Source organism: Vicugna pacos, chromosome 35 (assembly GCF_048564905.1).
Source record: "Vicugna pacos chromosome 35, VicPac4, whole genome shotgun sequence".
Classification (NCBI taxonomy): Eukaryota; Metazoa; Chordata; class Mammalia; order Artiodactyla; family Camelidae; genus Vicugna; species Vicugna pacos.
In genome coordinates this window covers 16,517,721-16,537,755 of record NC_133021.1, presented here as the reverse complement: position 1 = coordinate 16,537,755, position 20,035 = coordinate 16,517,721, and the positions used below count along the sequence as shown (strand labels likewise).

Sequence of the window (20,035 nt, the reverse complement as noted above, 5' to 3'; positions counted from 1 at the left end):
AAGTGTGAAGTTAAGGGAACATCTGTGGTTTTCTGTTTGCCCTCCGTGGATGCATTCTTCTATTGCCATATTATTGCCACTGGAGCTTCGACACTGTGATGATATTCCAATATCTTGGCAAGGTTAGGGGCTGGCCTTAGTCTCTGATCATCACTTAAAGTTTTGAATGAAGAAATAATGTGTTAAGGGTCAGGGAAATGTGTCTTTACACGGTATTAAAGTGGAGTCCTGCCTGGGTTTTACTGAACTATTACTCCTCAGACGATGACTTGTCTCTGAGTCAAGAAGCACGTTCGCTTCTTGAAAATGGTCGCTGTCTGTCCTGCTGCTACGTGTGCTTTTACTACAGCCATTGCTCACTTTCGTTCTCGTCTGATGTCTCATTTGATGTCCATTTGTTTTTAGTGGTCTTGACAAATCTTACGACATATGTTACAATTGCTTATCAATTCAACAGTCAACTCTATAAGATTTCAGAAAACCTTTCATTGAATGAAAGGGGTGCATTTTAATCTTAGTATAAAGATTTTGCCTTTATTTTTCTTTTAGTTTTCTCCTCTCTGTCTCTGTCTCTCTTTTGAAGGTTACACAACAATCCAGGTTCTGGACTTAAGTGGATGTTTGGTCTGACCAAAAAAAAAAAATTAGATAAATGATGCATTACAACAACACATCATGAAAATAATATAGTTCAGTGTTGTTAAATATGAATATGCATTATGAAAATTGAATACAGTGATGTTTATTTAATAGAATGTAAGCAGATCTTTTGTTCTAAAATAAATTATTTACCAGTGTACTATCAGAAATGGTGAGTGAAAGATCATGCCTTAAGTAGGAAATTCTGATTTTTCCTGATTTTTAATCATATTAATTGTTATGCTGAACCAAAGTGATAATTGTGATTTCAATGGATTACTGTTTTGATAGTTTATTAGAAATTATAGATTTACTAATTACATGTTTTGACTTCAAATTTAATGTTTCTTCCTCTCCTAGGTAAAGCCTCCAGTGTGTCAAGGTAAGATATTAGGGCTTAGTTTCCTTTGTAATATTTTCTCAATACCAGGATTCGATGTGGATTTTAATTCAACTAAGAGTAAACACAATGACTTCTGATGTCTAACTGACTTCTCAACTCTTGAAAATTTTACTCCTGCGATGGTGTCTAAATGACATCATAGAGGAAGTTGGCATCTATTGAGCCAAGAGGCCAGGAGAGTCACAGGAGTAGGGAGACTAGGATGAGTTTAATTTTGCATAGCAACCTTTAGGAAGCAGGTGATGAGAAGAGTGTAATGTTCAGAGTGAGTCCATAACATGAGCTGGCTCTTGGTGAAAAGTAAAGATGCTGAAACACTACTTGAGCCTGTCAGGACTCTCCAGGCTGAGGGAGGGATGCAGATGTAGCCAGGCAGTGTGTGTCACAGCAGAGGGGAAACCATAGGCTGTGACTCAAGTGAAGGGAGCCATTCATGGCAGTGGGGACTTAATGGAAGTGATTCAGCCTGAGGATGATGCTTTCTGTGCAGGCTTCACACTCTGCTGACTGAGTGGGGCTGTGCGTGGTGGGCAGGGTGGCTGCCCGGCGCTCAGTAGGCCCTCAAGGGCTGCTGTTGGTGACTGATGATGCAGAAGGGCTGGTGCTGAGAAGAGGGATCTCAGCATCAGAGCGTCCCCGCTGGGCAGAGAGAAGATGCTTGTGCACTGTGTGGTCAGATGAGGGACTTAGATGCCTGAGAGAGGAGTCTGGTTCTGAGGGCTGTGTTCTAGAACTTCACATGTGGAGTCGCCTGTGACTGGCTGTTTTACGTGTGCTGCTTTCCTGAAGCAGTGATGGTAACATTCTCATCCTGGCGATGGAAAAGCTTGTCATTTAGGGCCTGTGTGTTATCCAGGTCCTCCAGTGACTAGGTGGGGAAGCCCACATGGTACCAAAGTGTTTAATTCCAGCGACCTTGTCCTTCAGGGCCCCCAGCATGGTTTTCATGAAAGATGATCTGCCAGGCAGCAGGAAGACACTGGAGGCCTGTGCAGGCCCAGTCAGGCGATGTTTTGAACTTGCCTTCTGTGGTGCTGCAGATAGGGCCTGGCTGTGGGGTGAACCTGCGTGGGATAAGGGTTCTATTTTTTTTTCTTTTTTTTTAAGCAGGGGCATGTTTACTTACCTTAGTAATTGGAGGAGAGAATGTTAAGGGGACAGGATGCTTGGTTTTTCTTTTTCATCTCTGGTGATGTCAGAAGTATTTGAATGATTGAATTTTCTAAGAATGGTGCTTATAGCTGGGAGAGAATTTAAGGGAAGACTTTTTATTGTGTTTCTGCATCTTTGAAAAAAACTAATAAACTAGGAATCTCAATGATCTAACATTTAGAATGCCACTAAGATTTGCTTCCTTTAGGCACAGTAGTAAAGCTAAAAAGTTAATTATACTCATAGTGCCAGCCAGACATGTCTCTACTGCTAATAAATCATGATAATTCTATTCTACTGGGTTTTCTTGCCAATATGAGAAATTACTTCATCTCCTTTTAGTTAATTTAAAGCAGATGACTGAGCAGATCAAGAATTTGGAGAACGAAAACAGAGAACTTGCAGAAAATATATCTGCTTGGGTGCAGAAGGTATCCTTGTCTTTTTGCTATTTTTTTTTTGTGTGTGTGAGATTTCACCTTCAGTTCAGTTATTTGGCTCTCTTTTTCTTTCATCCTACTGTCCTGTTCCATGTGTTCCATAAGAGGTCTAGGTTCAAAGCAAGTGTCCTAGATAAAAAAAAAAAAAAAAAAACCTCAAAAAAAACCCCAGAAAACAAATTTCTTCTGTAGAGCACAGGGAACTCTACTTGATATCTTGTAATCTATAATGAAAAAGAATGTGAAGACAAACATAGGTGTATATATGTATGTGACTGAAACATGCTGTACACCAGAAAATTGACACATTGTAACTGACTGTATCTCAGTAAAAAAATAAAGCAAGTGTCATAGATGTAAAGCACCACTTTCTGTATTAGTGGAAGGGGTCACACACAAGATAGGTTCAGCTAGCAGTGTAATTAGTATTTGTAATTCGGTTTCCTTCATTGTATTGTTGCATAGACCAACAACGCAAAGAAATGCTTAAAGGAGACCATCAGGCAAAAGATGCTCTCTGAGAAATCATTGAAGTTTAAGGTACGAACCTCTTCTCTTGTTAGATTACATTCTGAAAACAGAAGTGAAAGTAATGAGTAATTGTTACTAATTCAATGTTTCATTGAAGGAGAACTTGAAAACCATTGAGAGGGTGGATGAACGTTTGAATGACATCATTCAGATTGCTCAAGCTAAGCTGCAGGCAGTAAGGGATGCCAAGAGTCCACACTTGGTAAGAGTTGCCACGTTGACCATAGCCGGGCTTCTGAGGCTTTTTGTGCCCTGGGCGAGCTGCGCGCTCCCGCTCCTCCTGCTTTTGGCCACAGCAGAGTGTGAGAGCCCAGGAGCGGAACCTCCCTGTGAACAATGACCCAGAATTTCATGGACTAAAACCTCTGTGACTTTTTCTATTTCAGAGACTAGGAAATATGTCTTATTTTCACAACCTAGAGGGTTTTCTCACCACTCACACTGCCCTCCAAGATACACAGAAGATGCCAGGAAATACCTGAGAGGTGAAGGAAGTTACTAGACTAGGTGCACAGCTCCTTGCCCTGTTGATGTTAAACAGAGAATTTTTCATGTGAATTTGGGTAAACTTTGTTTATATTTCACCAGGGACACTCATTTGTGAGCTCTTTGACATTAGCAGTTTACCACCCTTGCTTCCCCTTGTCGTCCAGTCATGCCCTCCATTGTCCAGTGAGGAGGAAGCCTGTGGAGGCGAGGAAATATCTGTGCCTGGAGGTCTCTTTTTTCCACATTTCTTTATGGGCTTGACATTTGTCCTTGGCTCAACCTGGATCAGCTGCCATCACAGGAAACTTAAGGGTAGTTGTGGATACTGGCTGAGAAGGGACAGGATTCCAAAAGGGTTGAAGAGAAGCAACTGCCCATCAGAACAAACCAAGACTTTCTGGAAGAGATTGGCAGGCTGGCAGTGGAAGAGGACCAGCTGAAGAAGGAAATGCAAAATGCAAAGGGTCAGAACGAGCTGCTAGGACGCCCAGTGCTAGAACTTGAAAGAAGAGGCCCTGTCTGCTGTAAACTCTCAAATGGAGCACTGTCTTCAGCCCCAAACTGAAATTCAGGGAAAGTCCCAGATGCTTTCAAGCATGTGTAAGGGAACATATAACACTTGCTTTCCTTTCTTTATAAGATTTGTATGTTGAGATTCATTTCACTGCCTTAATATCTTCTGGAGAGAATGCTCACCAAAGTCTTTGGACATGTACCAGGGCTAATATATTTATTTTCTATGGTTTGTTTTGCAGTTAACAAAATACTTTGTTTCTGGAAAAAAAATTACACTTTTTAAGCATATCACCCTGAGTTTTCATTGAAATCTTAGTGCATACTTTATTTCTGTCCTGTGTGGAGATACTGGAAAAAGGAACATGTCCAGAGAACTTGAAAGGTGCTGTTTCAATGAACACTTCAGGAATTTGAGGTAAATGCCTCCAGTTGCAGCAGGATTTCCACTGTACACATTAGCTTTCACAAGGAACAACAATCTCATGTTTTATAAGATTAAATGTTGATATCTACTCAAATTATTTTTCTTGGGAATTTAGTCATCAGTGAGAATGTTTTAAGTTGAAATTGCTCTTAATAAATCTCATGTCTGTGAAGCCACAGTGAAATCTGAAGAAATGCATGTGCAGGAGGACGTTCAGCTCAGCAGCAAGAAGAGAGTAAGGAATGTTACTCACCCCCAGAGATGCTTACCTCAGAGAACCGAGCATCACTGTGTCAGTGTTTAATTGTGCTGTAATGCACGTAAAGCAGATGGCCTGTCTTAGCTGATTCCAAGCGTACGATTCCTCTCGTGTTAGGTATGTTCACATTGCTGTGGATCAGTACTTCTTGAATGTCTTCTCACGTCTATCTTACAGCCAGGTGTTTCGAAGACCAGATCTGAGGGTTCGATGCAGCAAGCTGTGACAACTGAGGACTGCAGCCTGGAAGGTATGTTGCTTGTCGGGAAGAAAACTTTACATACAGGCTTCCTGGGAGATGTTGTGGCTTCAGTTCTAGACCCCTAGAGTAAAATAAATATAATAAATAGAGTCAAATAATTTATTGGGGTTTTTTTTTGGTTTTCCAGTGCAAATAACAGTTAAGTTTATACTATACTGTAGTCTATTAAGTGAGCAATACCACTGTGTCTAAAAACCCCAATGTTCATAACTTAATGAAAATACTCTTTATTACTAAAAACTGCTAGCCATCATTGGAGCCTTTAGTGAGGTGCAATCTTTTTGTTGGTGGATGGTCTTTTTTTTTTTTTTACTTTTTTTTATTGAGTTACAGTCATTTTGGTGGATGGTCTTGAATTAATGTTGGTGGCTGCTGACTGGTCATTGTGGCAGTTGCTGAAGATCGGTGTGGCTTTTGCAATTTCTTAACATAAGACCACAATGAAGTTTGTGACAGGATTGTCTCTTCCTTTCAGGAACAAGTCCTCTGTCGCAGGCAATTTGACACATTTTACATACAGTAGAACTTCTTTCCAAATTGGAGTCAGTCCTCTCACACTCTGTGGTAATTTATCAGCTAAGTTCATATGCTCTTCTAAGTCTTTTGTTATTTCAACCTTCTTCACAGCATCTTCATCAGTAGATTCCATCTCAAGAAACCAATTTCTTTGCTTGTCCATAAGAAGCAGCTCCTCATTCATGCACATTTTATCATGAGGTTGCAGCCAATCAGTCATATCCTCAGGCTCCAATTGTAACTCTAGTTCTCCTGCTATTTTCAGCACATCTGCAGCTCCTTCCTGCACTGAAGTCTTGAGCCCCTCAAAGTTACACATCAGGATTGAAATCAATTCCTTCCAAACCCCAGTTCATGTTGATATTTTGACTTCTTCCCATGAATCACGAATGTTCTTAATGGCCTGTAAAATGGTGAATCCTTTCCAGAAAATTTTCCATTCATTTGCCCAGACCCATCAGTGGTATCACTGTCTATGGCAGCTAAAGCCTTCCAAAATGTATTTCTTAAATAATAAGACTTGAAAGTCATAATTACTCCTGATCCATGGGCTGCAGAATAGATGTCGTGTTAAGCATGGAAACAGCATTCATCTCATGCATCGCCATCAGAGCCCCTGGATGACTTGTGCATTGTCCATGAGCAGTAATATTTTGAAAGAAATTTTTTTTTGTGTTTTGTTTTGTTTTCTGAGCAGTAGTTCTCAACAATGGGCTAAAATATTCATGTTGTAAATAGATGTGCTGTCATTCAGGCTTTGTTCTATATATAGAGCACAGAGTAGATTTCACTTGATACTCATGGGACATAGGATTTTCATAATGTTAAATGAATATTGGCTTTGTTAGCCGCTAACAGGAAAATCAGCCTATCCATTGAAGCCTTGATGCCAGGCGCTGACTCCTCTCCAGCTGTGACAGTGCTGGGTGGCCTCCCCTTGCAGTTCTCTGCATTGAAAACCTGTTGTTTAGTGCAGCCACCTTCATTAGCTGTCTTAGCTTCATCTCCTGGAGCACTTGCAGCAGCCTCTGGGTCAGCTCTTCCTGCCTTACCTTGCACAAGTATGCAGTGGAGATGGAATCTTGCCTTAAACTTCATGGGCCAACCCCCTGCTGGCTTCACACTTTTCTTCTGAAGCCTCTTCACCTCTCTCAGGGTTTATAGAATTGCTGAGAATTAGGGACTTCCGCTGAATTAGGCTTTGCCTTAAAGGAATGTCATGCCTGTTTTAATTAAAATGATAAAGAACGAAATATTTCAGGAACTACCAAAATGTGACACAGAGATAAGAAATGAGCAAATGCTGCCAGGAAAAAATGTCACCAATGGAATTGCTGTACTCAGGGTTGTTACAAATCTTCAATTGTTTAAAAATATGCATTACCAGGGAGGGCAGTAAAATGAAACATGCCTGTAATAGCAATGAATTTGCACTGGGAAGGTAAAAAGTGGATTCCTGCCTTCAGAATTCTCTCCTTTCTCCACTCCCCGGCACAGCCAAGCTCTTGAGTGCACATGTGCACACACAAAGCCAGTTGTTTTATGTTTATAGAGAGTAAAAAGAAAATGCAAGACCACCATGCTGCATCGGGATCTCTGAAAGAACGTGAGGAAGACAGTTTCCAAGAGGAGGTGAAGAAAGTACGTGTCCTTGATGAAATCAGTAGACAGAGAACTATGGACACTGAAGGGTAAGATGTTCCCGTGTTAATTATGACAATGTGTGAATGAATGTGTGGAGTTATGTGGATATTGTAATACATTTCAGAATACTTAACACCATATTTCTTTACCATATTCAATCAGTACAGATGTGCATTTATTTTTCGACCTTGATTTCTGTAATCTGCTGCTTCTGTTCATTCTAACTGGTTACCAGAGTCTTGTTTGTATTAGGTTGAGAGTTTAGCGGGTTCTTGGACCAGATTTAGTCACTTCATTATCTGGATCCCCCTAGGTCCATTTTTATTGTCCTTAGGTTTCAGCCACATCAAAGTGTCATGACCTGCTATGTGTCTATCATTTTTAATAAACTCTAGACATTGGGTAGAAAATAGAGAAAATTTGAGGCCTCGTGTGAGGTTAACTTGCTGCAGAGAAGGTGGGCGTTACAGCTGGCAGGTGGTCAGGGTGCCAGCAGGGCTGCATCCTGTTAACCCAGTTAGCAGCTGAGATCAGTCAGTGCAGCCAGCCCTCGTGAGGCCCGTGTGTCTCCTGTCCACCTTTGTTTCTGGCATGTAGCTCTCGTGAGATCCCAGCTAAGGCCTGTGGGTCTTTCTAGGGATCACCTTCGCTGACAGACCGTGAGCTCCAGCTGCCTGACTGCGGTGCCCGTGCGTAGGGGGCACTGGCTGCCAGGCTGCTCTGCATCTCAGTGGTTTCCTCTGCAGTTACCGGGTGATCCCCGGGGAAGGTGGGCCCAGTCCTGGGCTTTATTCTTCTCCACCTTGGCCTCATGTCCCTTCCTGGCTTGTTAGCAATTTGGTACATTCGATCATGGATTTCATAATTTGTCCAGAGTTTCCTGTCATTCTCAGGGAGAGGTCATGGACGTCACACCCATTAACCTGCTTTCAAAAACAAACATTTCCTTATATTTCCTAAAGGATCAGGTTTTGCTCCAGGTTTTGACTGAAATCTGGGCTCTCTGTGGGAGAAATCAAACAAGTCATGAATGCTTGCTTTACCCTAATGTGTTTGGTTGTGATGACTTGGTCAGACCCTGATCCCACGTTGAAACACAGTGAGCTCGCGCTGCCCCAGGCACAGGATCCTGAGCCTGGGGGGGGGGGGGCAGAGCACACCTCACATGGGCTTTTCCTGTGTGTTTACTTTATGCACAAATGAGTAGGGGTGGGGACACTGAAAGGAAGCCCAGATACCAAGCACTTGCCAGAGGACTGAGTGTAGTTTTTTCATATTTATTAGTGAGGGTACTTTAATTCTTTCCTGTGTATTTATCAGCCTGAACATTTATGGGGAAGGGCGAAAGGAACATGGAATTCTTCCCTTCCAGTTTCTGGGAGAGAAACTGGCAGAATTTCAGAGTTTCTTTCCCCTTTCAGGAAGGTGGACATGAACGGATGTGAGCTGGTGGGAAAGCAACGGCTTCTGGCATCAGAGGAGAAGGCAAAATTGGCTGAAGAGGAGACAAGAGAGTACAAGTGAGTTCAGCTCCTCCGCACCTGTGGCTCTGAAAACACCTGTTGGATTTTTTGAAAACTTTTCTAAAATGTTTAGATACAATATCATAAACCGACCCAAACAAAAGACATTTGTATACATGGCTTTACACAGGAGGAAAAGTGTTAAGTTTTACACATGTTAAGTTAAATGTTTAACTTTAAAAAGTATTAACTTACTAAGAATTTCCTGGCCCCCAGTGCTGGCCAGACTGAGAGGAGAGAAGGTTCACAGAGATGTTTCTGAAGGTGCTATAAACCGTTCTCACCCTGAGGACAGCAGTTTACTGTAGCGTCAGTCAGACCAATAAACATGCCCGTGCTGCTGGGGAGACCCAGGTGTAAGAAGTAGGGTCAGGATGTAAGGAAAGGAAGAATCAAGCTTTGTGATGAAAGATGCTCAGCACAGGACATGTGAGGGAAATGCTGAGAACGGGAGGAGGAATTGTGTCAGCTCAGAACCCGGCAGGCGTTCAGTAACGGTGACGGAAGGAGTGGCTGCAGCGACAGCTTTCCCCTGCTGTGCTTCTGCAGCCGTGTGCAGTGTGTCTTGAGCGGTGAGATGATGTGTGTGAGTGTGCAGTGCAGATAACGTGGACTGGGGCAGGTTACTTAACAGCATACCCAGCATTGTGTCTTCTCTGATGGAACAATTTGTAACTCATAGGATAAAGCTTGAAGAATGTCACGTTCAAATGCGGGAAGCAGAGATCACTTGGAGACACCAGGTAACCTGCCTTCCTCCTGACACACCGAGTCCTGAGAACCTGATGCAGACGGTTACTGTGGCCCTGAGAACCCCTCACCATGGGGTGTTTCTTGATGTGTTGACTTTTTCAGGTCGCTCTTGCCGAGAAGAAGGCCCAAGACAGCTCGGTAAGAATTTGTTTCCTTCCTTCCCTTTGTGCACAGTTGACCACAACTGAACGTGGATGTGTTTTTCTCCCACAGCTCAGGGCTCAGGAGCTGGAGAGGGACAACTCTGACCTGCGAAGGGATAACTCGGACCTGCGAAGGGACAACTCGGACCTGCGAAGGGACAACTCGGACCAGCGAAGGGAAGTTGCCCACCTGAAACAGAGGTACAGAATTTTGACACATTTTTACGGGTGTTTTGAGATTTTTAAGGACTGGTTGTTTTGTGCCTAGTAGAAGAATTGGTGGTGTAATTCGTATTGAAGCCATTCTTTATCTTTAAGATTGGATGCAATCTGCAGACGGAGGCAGGCAGAGGAATACATGAGGCAGGAGCCCACCCCAGAAGGACCGTACAGGCTGCACCCTCCCCTGAGAGGTAAGGAGCGCACTGTGAAGTGCGGCAGCTCCATTTCTGCAGCAGGAGTCACCCAGTGGGCTGCTTTTCCAGGTAGTTGTCGGGTTTCCTGGATACCACACCACACACTCACTGTGGGGAACAGGTTCACAGCTGGGTGACAAGATGCTGTTTTCTTCACGGGCCACCAGCCAGCAGGGCTCTGTCCCTGTGAGCGGTGGAGCTCACTCCCCTCCAGGGACTGCAGGCCGCCCCCCAGGCCCTTGCTTGGCTGGCGTGGCTGGCATGGCTGGTTTCTGTGCACTAGAAGACGTGAGCGTCAGCCCCCTCTTTCCGCCTTGACACGGTGTTGAAGGCTGAATTTCCTTCTCATTTCAGGAAAATAACATGGATGACGTTTTAGAATGAAGGCAGTATGTCATAACAAGAAAAACATTTTTCTTTATTTGCCTTGGTGGATAAATATTCTATTCAAGATCTGCTTTAAGGCAGCAGGCATTTCTTCACTAATTTTGCAGGTCCCTTCATTCTTATAAAAAAGCTTGCACAGTGACCTAAAGTAGCCAGTTAGTGAGTGACATGACTGCGTAACCTCACTCTCCCAGAGTTAACATGTAACTCTAAAAAGTCTCCCACCAGCTTCTCCATGTAATTCACCATTCTTTTGCCGGTGATTACAACATGAGTCATTGAGGCCACTTCTTTCATAAATGTTTACATGACATCTGGTCACTTATACAAGACATATCCTGTCAGACAGAAGGCTTTTAACAGTTTACCAACAGGCTGAGGAGGAAGAGGTGGAGCTCACAGTCAAGGGTTTTTGGATACTCTTCCTATGAAAGACTCTTCTTACTTTAATGTATAACCTGTGTACAGACTGATTTGCCCTGAAGTGTGCTGTGAGTCCCCTGTGTCAGTGCTGGTTGCCAGGGATCTGAGCCCTGAGCCCCCGTCCAGGGTGATTAGCTATGAAAACACCTGAATCAAGGCTCTGTGGTGTCCTCGTCATGGATCAGGGGTCCAGTCTCCCCTCATCCTCGGGGTCACCTGAGGCGTGAGGGAGACCTGCGGCCTCTGTGAAGAGCCTGGGGCGCGGGCGGCAGTGAGAGCTACTAGAGGAGGGCACGAGGGCTCGGCTCATGTTTCCCCCGCAAGGCCTCTGTCAGAGAGAATCCGCATTAAGCACTCCTCTCCCTTTACAGCTTCAGGGCCGGGTGGCACCTCTGTTAGGAATGGCAACGCCTTCCCGGCTCATGAGGGAGAGGAAGCCCAGGTAAGTAATTTTTTCCACTTGTGTTCCAGTGATCATTTTCTATTGAAATTATCTCTTGAAATACCATTTTCCTTTCGAAAAATCCTTTCCTGCCTGCCCTTCCCTATGGATTTGGTATTCCGAGATAAGGATGCCCTGTGATCACTGTGACATGTGACAACAGTGTTTTGTCCCCAAGTCCTCCTGTGCAGACTGGGCTGCAGGCAGACACCAGGGCTGATGGAGAGCATGGCGCTTGGCTGCCGCCTGGGCACCCAGTGGAGGGGAGGGTGCCCGGTGCCGACAGCTGCTGCTGCGTTGGGTTTCGGCTCCTGTCGGCGTTGGCGCTTTTGTCTGTCATCCAACCCAGCTCTCCCTTCTGTCCTGCAGGCCACCCCGTGGGCCGGAGGGCCCCAACCTTTCCCAGGACCAGTCTGCGTGGCCTGCCCCGCGTGCGGCCCGTCGTCGCCCAGCTGGGCACCTGCACCTGTTCCCCCTTGGTGCCCCGTGCCGCCTCGCCCCCCACCGCCAGCTGCTCCGCTCGGTAAGAGGAAAGCATAGTCCTCTGTTTCTTCCTTGAGTCACTGCAGAAGAAGGGCAGGTCGCTCTCCGGGGCTTCCCCGTGCACGGGCGGCCCTGACTGGGCTCACGGCCGCGTCCCTCTGGTCCCTTAGCAGACGCACTTGATGGGCCGCGTCTTCCCCGTCCTGCCCTGGGGAGGGAGGTGTCTCTTGTAGAGGGAAAGAGGGTCCTCTGACGGAGGGCAGACGTGTCGGTTCTGCACACGGGCCTTCAACAGAGACCACGTTCCGGGCTCCCTGGAGGAGAAGCCCGCCCCTGTCACTGTCGGCAGCGAGTGGAGCCCTGACCTTCCACAGCCGATGATCGGTTATGGAAGAAACACCCGAACCCGTGGCCTGTGGTCTCTTCAGTCAAGGGTCCCTGAGACCTGTCTCCCACTCGGTCTGATGTGAGACTTAGTGTGATACGGGGAAGAAAGCCTCAAAGGTCTTCCGCGCTTCAGCAAAGTAACATGTTTTGTAAGGTAGTGAACGGTGAAGGAGTTTTTTTGTATTTTATTTTATCTATGCCGAGAAGCTAGTTTACTCGGGGAAGGATATAGGTTAGTGGTAAACAGAATGCTTGCTTAGCATGCCGAATTCCGTGTGCTCATTCCCGGTACCTCCACTTAAAAAAGGAAGAAAAGAAAAAACAAAAACAGGAACGAACTTCAAATGTTGGAAGTACATAGTGCGCAAACCCGACTTGGATATCCATTCTTTTTACGTGTTTTCCTCTTACTGCTTGGTTTGAAATCTATCCCAACCGTGACTTAAGCTTTTGGGTTTTGGGGGGGTTGTTTTTTTTTTTCCCCCCCCAGAAAAATGCTCTTAACTCTTTGAAATTCTTTTCTGCCACTTTTGTTTTGACATATCCACGGACGGAGATAGACGCACGTGGTGGTTGTAATTTGCATTCGTGAATATTCTCACTAATGTACCTGTAACTACATTTTACAGGTGGTATGTCAGTGCACCACTTTGCAGAAGAAGGAGGAGGAGAGTCTTCCTCTGAGGAGGTACCGTCTCTTGTTGTTAATGTCCTTGTGTGACTGTGTAAGTATCAGGGGATTCTGAAACATAAGCCGGGGGTTGGTGTGAGTGTGCATTTTCACGTTTGCATCTGCTGATGAGAATTTTTGACTTACATTTTTAACTTACAGTTTAGGATGTGATTCTGTGCTTAATGCCGTAGGACTGGATAGTGCACTTGTGTTAATTTTCCAGACTCACCTAGTGAAACCAGTGTCTCTGTATGTGAATTCTTTTTTTCAGGGTCTTTCCGTTACAGTTTATTAGAGGGTATTGAAAAGAAATTCATCCCTGGGAAAGTTAGGTGTATCTTGGAGTTGGTTCTTGTTTTAGCCGTCCTCACTTGAAATTAATTCAGTGGTGGTTCATTTTGAAGGCAGCATGTTTTGTCTTCCCATTCCACCGCCAGTAACAGTGTTCTAGTTTCCTTAATGCCTTATGCTGTTTCCCACCTGCTCCTTTTACTCAGGCTGCCCTTCCCCAGAGCCCCTCCACATCCCCCCTCTGCACTGGATCTCTCTTTTACGAAACAGTGCGGTCTTCCCAGCATTCCCTGAGCTATCCACGTGCAGCGGACTCTCCTGTCCTTTGTGGCGTTACTGTACCCGTTCACCTCAGTTGTAGAGCTGTTGAAACTTTTCTGTGCTGACTTGTTTTCATGGATCCTGTGCCTCTGGCAGAACAGAGAGGAGAATCTGCCTTTTATTTGTACCGCCAGCTTCTCCCAGGATAGGGCTTGTGTTCTGATAGGTACGGTAAATAACTGTTGTCTACCTGACCGACCGACCGACCGACCGACCAAGCGTATGAACATGATGGTTTCTGAAGTTCGTTTCTTGTTTTATCTTGTTTTGTGTTCCTAGGAAGGGGCGACTGAGCCCGAACTTAAGAAACCGGAAGACGCTACTGGGACTGTAGAAACGGCTCCATGGGAGCTAACAGATCATACCACGCCGACCTCTTCTGCTGGAGCACACGGAGCTTATTATACACCGGGTAAGTTAGTGAACGTGGATGGCATTCCTTGTTCCTCTGTGCCTAGAAACTAGTGTGCTCTGGGGGGTGGGGGGAGGGTATATGTAGCTCAGCAGTAGACAGAATGCAGGCTTAGCATGCAGGAGTTCCTGGGGACAGTATCCAGTTCCTCCAAGAAACGAGTGTGATGCGGGGCAGGCAGGCAGGCAGGCAGGCAGGCAGGCAGGCAGGCGCAAAGGTTTCGTTTCGCTTCAGCAGTGTCTTCACAGGAAAGCCTAATGCTCCATCCTTTTCTGTGGTTTTCAGCCCACGCGAGACCTGGCGCGGCTCCGATGTGGCCCGACAGCGCCTGGCCACCTGCGGCGGCCCCGGAGGCCCAGGTAAGTGGGGTGATCATGCTCTGTTGGACCTCGTCCTGGGAAAGGTGATCTTCCCGTTTTCCCGGCAGCCGTTCCTGGCCTCCAGTCTCCAGACTGTGTGTCCTGTGACGGGTCTGGCGTGGCGTGGCGTGTCGCTGCCTTTTCCGACTGAAAGCTCTTGCCCAGGAGCCAGCGGGCTGCTTGTCCCTGGAGCCCGTCGCCTTGGCTGGTGCCTGCAGGAGCCATGAGGGAGTGCTTAGAAGCCGGGGCCCGCAGACTTTGACTGTGGGTTTCTCGAAGCAGCGTGAGGAGGGTGAGCCCGCGCTCCACACTGACTTCTCCCGGCTCTGCTGACTCCTTCCTGTCCTCCTGCACCTGGGGTTGCTCCTGGGTCACTGAGACGGATTTCTGTGTCGTCGTCCTTTTGACTGGTTTCCCGGCTCAGGCCAGGTGATTCTCCTGTTTGGAACATCCATTCAGATCCTGGTAACTGAAAAAGGGGCAAAGCCCCCCCCCCCACCCCGCCCGCCTCCAGCTCTGTACCGTGTGCTTTGTGCAACTCTGAGTCTTCCTGGGTGTGGTAAATGTCACAGCCCGTCACTGTCTTTTCTCGGGAGGCAGGTGTGTCTTGGCCGCTGCCTCCAGTTGTACTCTGGGCAGAAAAGCCTGGCTCTCGGAGATGGTGCGTTTGTAGTAGGGAATAGAGGCTGGAAGGGGAAGAGCCCGCCGTGAAAAATGGCTCCTTCCCTGCGGGGGAATTCCCATGCGCACCGGCGTGCGTACGTTGTGTTCCCCACCCTGCGCCGGGTCGGGCCTGGCCTGGAAGCTGTCAGAGCTGCTCGTTGGTCTCATGGCACACCGTGGGGTTTTGCGCACGAGCTAGTACAGTCCCTTGGGTGTCAGGTGTGGGGTTGAGACTCCCCACGTCACTCTCCCATAGCACGCAGGTGTAGGGTGCGTTCCGTAGGGACCGTAAAATCCAGACGTCCCTGAGGATAGGGATGATGGTAGCGGAGCCTGGCTCCCTTCTGAGGACAGCCTTGTCCCCTCAGGAGCCCTTGGCCAGCTCCGCCGCAGGACTCCGGGATGCCCAGCTCCCCAGGGCTCTTTGCGCCCAGGGGCAGCCCCTGCGGGGGGCGGAGGAGGGCCCTTTGTGAGGAGGGGGCAGAGAGGGCCTGGCAGGGTCCTGCAGGCAGAGCCCTGCAGGCAGAGCGGTGACCCAGGTGCGGCTCTGCTTGCTCGTGTGGAGAATGGGCTCTTCACGTCCGTCCCGTCTCCGTGTTCCTGGTCCGCGCCGGGCAAGCTTCCGTGGAGCTGGGGAAGGTGGCGGGGAGGGCCGTCCCGCCCAGAGCGGCTGGCTGTTGGGGAAGGCGCTACTTTGTCCGTGTGCTGGCAGCTGCGTGTGCAGCCTCTCGGGCAGGAGGACCCTTGGCTTCCTCCACTTGGAGACAGCGGCGGCGACGTGCGGCGTCAGTGTCGTATCCCCGTGTCCTCCTGTGCGGCCCAGGCTGCAGGCAGGCCCCAGAGGGCTGGGTGGAGCGTGTGGCGCCGTGCTGCTCTCTGGGCACCCGGTGGAGGGGAGGGTGCCCGGTGCCGACAGCTGCTGCTGCGTTGGGTTTCGGCTCCTGTCGGCGTTGGCGCTTTTGTCTGTCATCCAACCCAGCTCTCCCTTCTGTCCTGCAGGCCACCCCGTGGGCCGGAGGGCCCCAACCTTTCCCAGGACCAGTCTGCGTGGCCTGCCCCGCGTGCGGCCCGTCGTCGCCCAGCTGGGCACCTGCACCTGTTCCCCCTTGGTGCCCCGTGCCGCCTCGCCCCCCACCGCCAGCTGCTCCGCTCGGTAAGAGGAAAGCATAGTCCTCTGTTTCTTCCTTGAGTCACTGCAGAAGAAGGGCAGGTCGCTCTCCGGGGCTTCCCCGTGCACGGGCGGCCCTGACTGGGCTCACGGCCGCGTCCCTCTGGTCCCTTAGCAGACGCACTTGATGGGCCGCGTCTTCCCCGTCCTGCCCTGGGGAGGGAGGTGTCTCTTGTAGAGGGAAAGAGGGTCCTCTGACGGAGGGCAGACGTGTCGGTTCTGCACACGGGCCTTCAACAGAGACCACGTTCCGGGCTCCCTGGAGGAGAAGCCCGCCCCTGTCACTGTCGGCAGCGAGTGGAGCCCTGACCTTCCACAGCCGATGATCGGTTATGGAAGAAACACCCGAACCCGTGGCCTGTGGTCTCTTCAGTCAAGGGTCCCTGAGACCTGTCTCCCACTCGGTCTGATGTGAGACTTAGTGTGATACGGGGAAGAAAGCCTCAAAGGTCTTCCGCGCTTCAGCAAAGTAACATGTTTTGTAAGGTAGTGAACGGTGAAGGAGTTTTTTTGTATTTTATTTTATCTATGCCGAGAAGCTAGTTTACTCGGGGAAGGATATAGGTTAGTGGTAAACAGAATGCTTGCTTAGCATGCCGAATTCCGTGTGCTCATTCCCGGTACCTCCACTTAAAAAAGGAAGAAAAGAAAAAACAAAAACAGGAACGAACTTCAAATGTTGGAAGTACATAGTGCGCAAACCCGACTTGGATATCCATTCTTTTTACGTGTTTTCCTCTTACTGCTTGGTTTGAAATCTATCCCAACCGTGACTTAAGCTTTTGGGTTTTGGGGGGGTTGTTTTTTTTTTTCCCCCCCCAGAAAAATGCTCTTAACTCTTTGAAATTCTTTTCTGCCACTTTTGTTTTGACATATCCACGGACGGAGATAGACGCACGTGGTGGTTGTAATTTGCATTCGTGAATATTCTCACTAATGTACCTGTAACTACATTTTACAGGTGGTATGTCAGTGCACCACTTTGCAGAAGAAGGAGGAGGAGAGTCTTCCTCTGAGGAGGTACCGTCTCTTGTTGTTAATGTCCTTGTGTGACTGTGTAAGTATCAGGGGATTCTGAAACATAAGCCGGGGGTTGGTGTGAGTGTGCATTTTCACGTTTGCATCTGCTGATGAGAATTTTTGACTTACATTTTTAACTTACAGTTTAGGATGTGATTCTGTGCTTAATGCCGTAGGACTGGATAGTGCACTTGTGTTAATTTTCCAGACTCACCTAGTGAAACCAGTGTCTCTGTATGTGAATTCTTTTTTTCAGGGTCTTTCCGTTACAGTTTATTAGAGGGTATTGAAAAGAAATTCATCCCTGGGAAAGTTAGGTGTATCTTGGAGTTGGTTCTTGTTTTAGCCGTCCTCACTTGAAATTAATTCAGTGGTGGTTCATTTTGAAGGCAGCATGTTTTGTCTTCCCATTCCACCGCCAGTAACAGTGTTCTAGTTTCCTTAATGCCTTATGCTGTTTCCCACCTGCTCCTTTTACTCAGGCTGCCCTTCCCCAGAGCCCCTCCACATCCCCCCTCTGCACTGGATCTCTCTTTTACGAAACAGTGCGGTCTTCCCAGCATTCCCTGAGCTATCCACGTGCAGCGGACTCTCCTGTCCTTTGTGGCGTTACTGTACCCGTTCACCTCAGTTGTAGAGCTGTTGAAACTTTTCTGTGCTGACTTGTTTTCATGGATCCTGTGCCTCTGGCAGAACAGAGAGGAGAATCTGCCTTTTATTTGTACCGCCAGCTTCTCCCAGGATAGGGCTTGTGTTCTGATAGGTACGGTAAATAACTGTTGTCTACCTGACCGACCGACCGACCGACCGACCGACCAAGCGTATGAACATGATGGTTTCTGAAGTTCGTTTCTTGTTTTATCTTGTTTTGTGTTCCTAGGAAGGGGCGACTGAGCCCGAACTTAAGAAACCGGAAGACGCTACTGGGACTGTAGAAACGGCTCCATGGGAGCTAACAGATCATACCACGCCGACCTCTTCTGCTGGAGCACACGGAGCTTATTATACACCGGGTAAGTTAGTGAACGTGGATGGCATTCCTTGTTCCTCTGTGCCTAGAAACTAGTGTGCTCTGGGGGGTGGGGGGAGGGTATATGTAGCTCAGCAGTAGACAGAATGCAGGCTTAGCATGCAGGAGTTCCTGGGGACAGTATCCAGTTCCTCCAAGAAACGAGTGTGATGCGGGGCAGGCAGGCAGGCAGGCAGGCAGGCAGGCAGGCAGGCGCAAAGGTTTCGTTTCGCTTCAGCAGTGTCTTCACAGGAAAGCCTAATGCTCCATCCTTTTCTGTGGTTTTCAGCCCACGCGAGACCTGGCGCGGCTCCGATGTGGCCCGACAGCGCCTGGCCACCTGCGGCGGCCCCGGAGGCCCAGGTAAGTGGGGTGATCATGCTCTGTTGGACCTCGTCCTGGGAAAGGTGATCTTCCCGTTTTCCCGGCAGCCGTTCCTGGCCTCCAGTCTCCAGACTGTGTGTCCTGTGACGGGTCTGGCGTGGCGTGGCGTGTCGCTGCCTTTTCCGACTGAAAGCTCTTGCCCAGGAGCCAGCGGGCTGCTTGTCCCTGGAGCCCGTCGCCTTGGCTGGTGCCTGCAGGAGCCATGAGGGAGTGCTTAGAAGCCGGGGCCCGCAGACTTTGACTGTGGGTTTCTCGAAGCAGCGTGAGGAGGGTGAGCCCGCGCTCCACACTGACTTCTCCCGGCTCTGCTGACTCCTTCCTGTCCTCCTGCACCTGGGGTTGCTCCTGGGTCACTGAGACGGATTTCTGTGTCGTCGTCCTTTTGACTGGTTTCCCGGCTCAGGCCAGGTGATTCTCCTGTTTGGAACATCCATTCAGATCCTGGTAACTGAAAAAGGGGCAAAGCCCCCCCCCCCACCCCGCCCGCCTCCAGCTCTGTACCGTGTGCTTTGTGCAACTCTGAGTCTTCCTGGGTGTGGTAAATGTCACAGCCCGTCACTGTCTTTTCTCGGGAGGCAGGTGTGTCTTGGCCGCTGCCTCCAGTTGTACTCTGGGCAGAAAAGCCTGGCTCTCGGAGATGGTGCGTTTGTAGTAGGGAATAGAGGCTGGAAGGGGAAGAGCCCGCCGTGAAAAATGGCTCCTTCCCTGCGGGGGAATTCCCATGCGCACCGGCGTGCGTACGTTGTGTTCCCCACCCTGCGCCGGGTCGGGCCTGGCCTGGAAGCTGTCAGAGCTGCTCGTTGGTCTCATGGCACACCGTGGGGTTTTGCGCACGAGCTAGTACAGTCCCTTGGGTGTCAGGTGTGGGGTTGAGACTCCCCACGTCACTCTCCCATAGCACGCAGGTGTAGGGTGCGTTCCGTAGGGACCGTAAAATCCAGACGTCCCTGAGGATAGGGATGATGGTAGCGGAGCCTGGCTCCCTTCTGAGGACAGCCTTGTCCCCTCAGGAGCCCTTGGCCAGCTCCGCCGCAGGACTCCGGGATGCCCAGCTCCCCAGGGCTCTTTGCGCCCAGGGGCAGCCCCTGCGGGGGGCGGAGGAGGGCCCTTTGTGAGGAGGGGGCAGAGAGGGCCTGGCAGGGTCCTGCAGGCAGAGCCCTGCAGGCAGAGCGGTGACCCAGGTGCGGCTCTGCTTGCTCGTGTGGAGAATGGGCTCTTCACGTCCGTCCCGTCTCCGTGTTCCTGGTCCGCGCCGGGCAAGCTTCCGTGGAGCTGGGGAAGGTGGCGGGGAGGGCCGTCCCGCCCAGAGCGGCTGGCTGTTGGGGAAGGCGCTACTTTGTCCGTGTGCTGGCAGCTGCGTGTGCAGCCTCTCGGGCAGGAGGACCCTTGGCTTCCTCCACTTGGAGACAGCGGCGGCGACGTGCGGCGTCAGTGTCGTATCCCCGTGTCCTCCTGTGCGGCCCAGGCTGCAGGCAGGCCCCAGAGGGCTGGGTGGAGCGTGTG

At 49.0% G+C, this 20,035-nt stretch overlaps 1 protein-coding gene across 10 annotated transcripts in view; it reads left to right on the top strand.

Annotated features, from left to right (window-relative positions):
• LOC140691477 (uncharacterized) overlaps positions 1 to 20,035 on the top strand; it is a 58,409-nt gene that overhangs the window by 26,457 nt on the left and 11,917 nt on the right. For 8 of the 10 annotated variants that reach the window (XR_012067120.1, XR_012067119.1, XR_012067122.1 and 5 more), the window contains 20 exons: positions 1,000 to 1,021; positions 2,537 to 2,625; positions 3,100 to 3,174; positions 3,263 to 3,367; positions 5,031 to 5,103; positions 7,184 to 7,322; positions 8,697 to 8,795; positions 9,481 to 9,541; positions 9,654 to 9,689; positions 9,765 to 9,895; positions 10,013 to 10,107; positions 11,292 to 11,362; positions 11,732 to 11,885; positions 12,862 to 12,920; positions 13,797 to 13,929; positions 14,215 to 14,288; positions 15,951 to 16,104; positions 17,081 to 17,139; positions 18,020 to 18,152; positions 18,438 to 18,511. Coding sequence is in view for 5 of the 10 variants with exons in the window: in XM_072955113.1 (XP_072811214.1) it covers positions 1,000 to 1,021; positions 2,537 to 2,625; positions 3,100 to 3,174; positions 3,263 to 3,367; positions 5,031 to 5,103; positions 7,184 to 7,322; positions 8,697 to 8,795; positions 9,481 to 9,541; positions 9,654 to 9,689; positions 9,765 to 9,895; positions 10,013 to 10,107; positions 11,292 to 11,362; positions 11,732 to 11,885; positions 12,862 to 12,920; positions 13,797 to 13,929; positions 14,215 to 14,288; positions 15,951 to 16,104; positions 17,081 to 17,139; positions 18,020 to 18,152; positions 18,438 to 18,511 (1,836 nt within the window). In the remaining 5 variants the exon portion in view is untranslated. Of the gene's footprint in view, positions 1 to 999; positions 1,022 to 2,536; positions 2,626 to 3,099; positions 3,175 to 3,262; positions 3,368 to 5,030; positions 5,104 to 5,590; positions 5,680 to 7,183; positions 7,323 to 8,696; positions 8,796 to 9,480; positions 9,542 to 9,653; positions 9,690 to 9,764; positions 9,896 to 10,012; positions 10,108 to 11,291; positions 11,363 to 11,731; positions 11,886 to 12,861; positions 12,921 to 13,796; positions 13,930 to 14,214; positions 14,289 to 15,950; positions 16,105 to 17,080; positions 17,140 to 18,019; positions 18,153 to 18,437; positions 18,512 to 18,793; positions 18,941 to 20,035 lie in introns of those variants that run through there. The other 2 variants (XR_012067124.1, XR_012067123.1) reach the window with 2 other exon arrangements.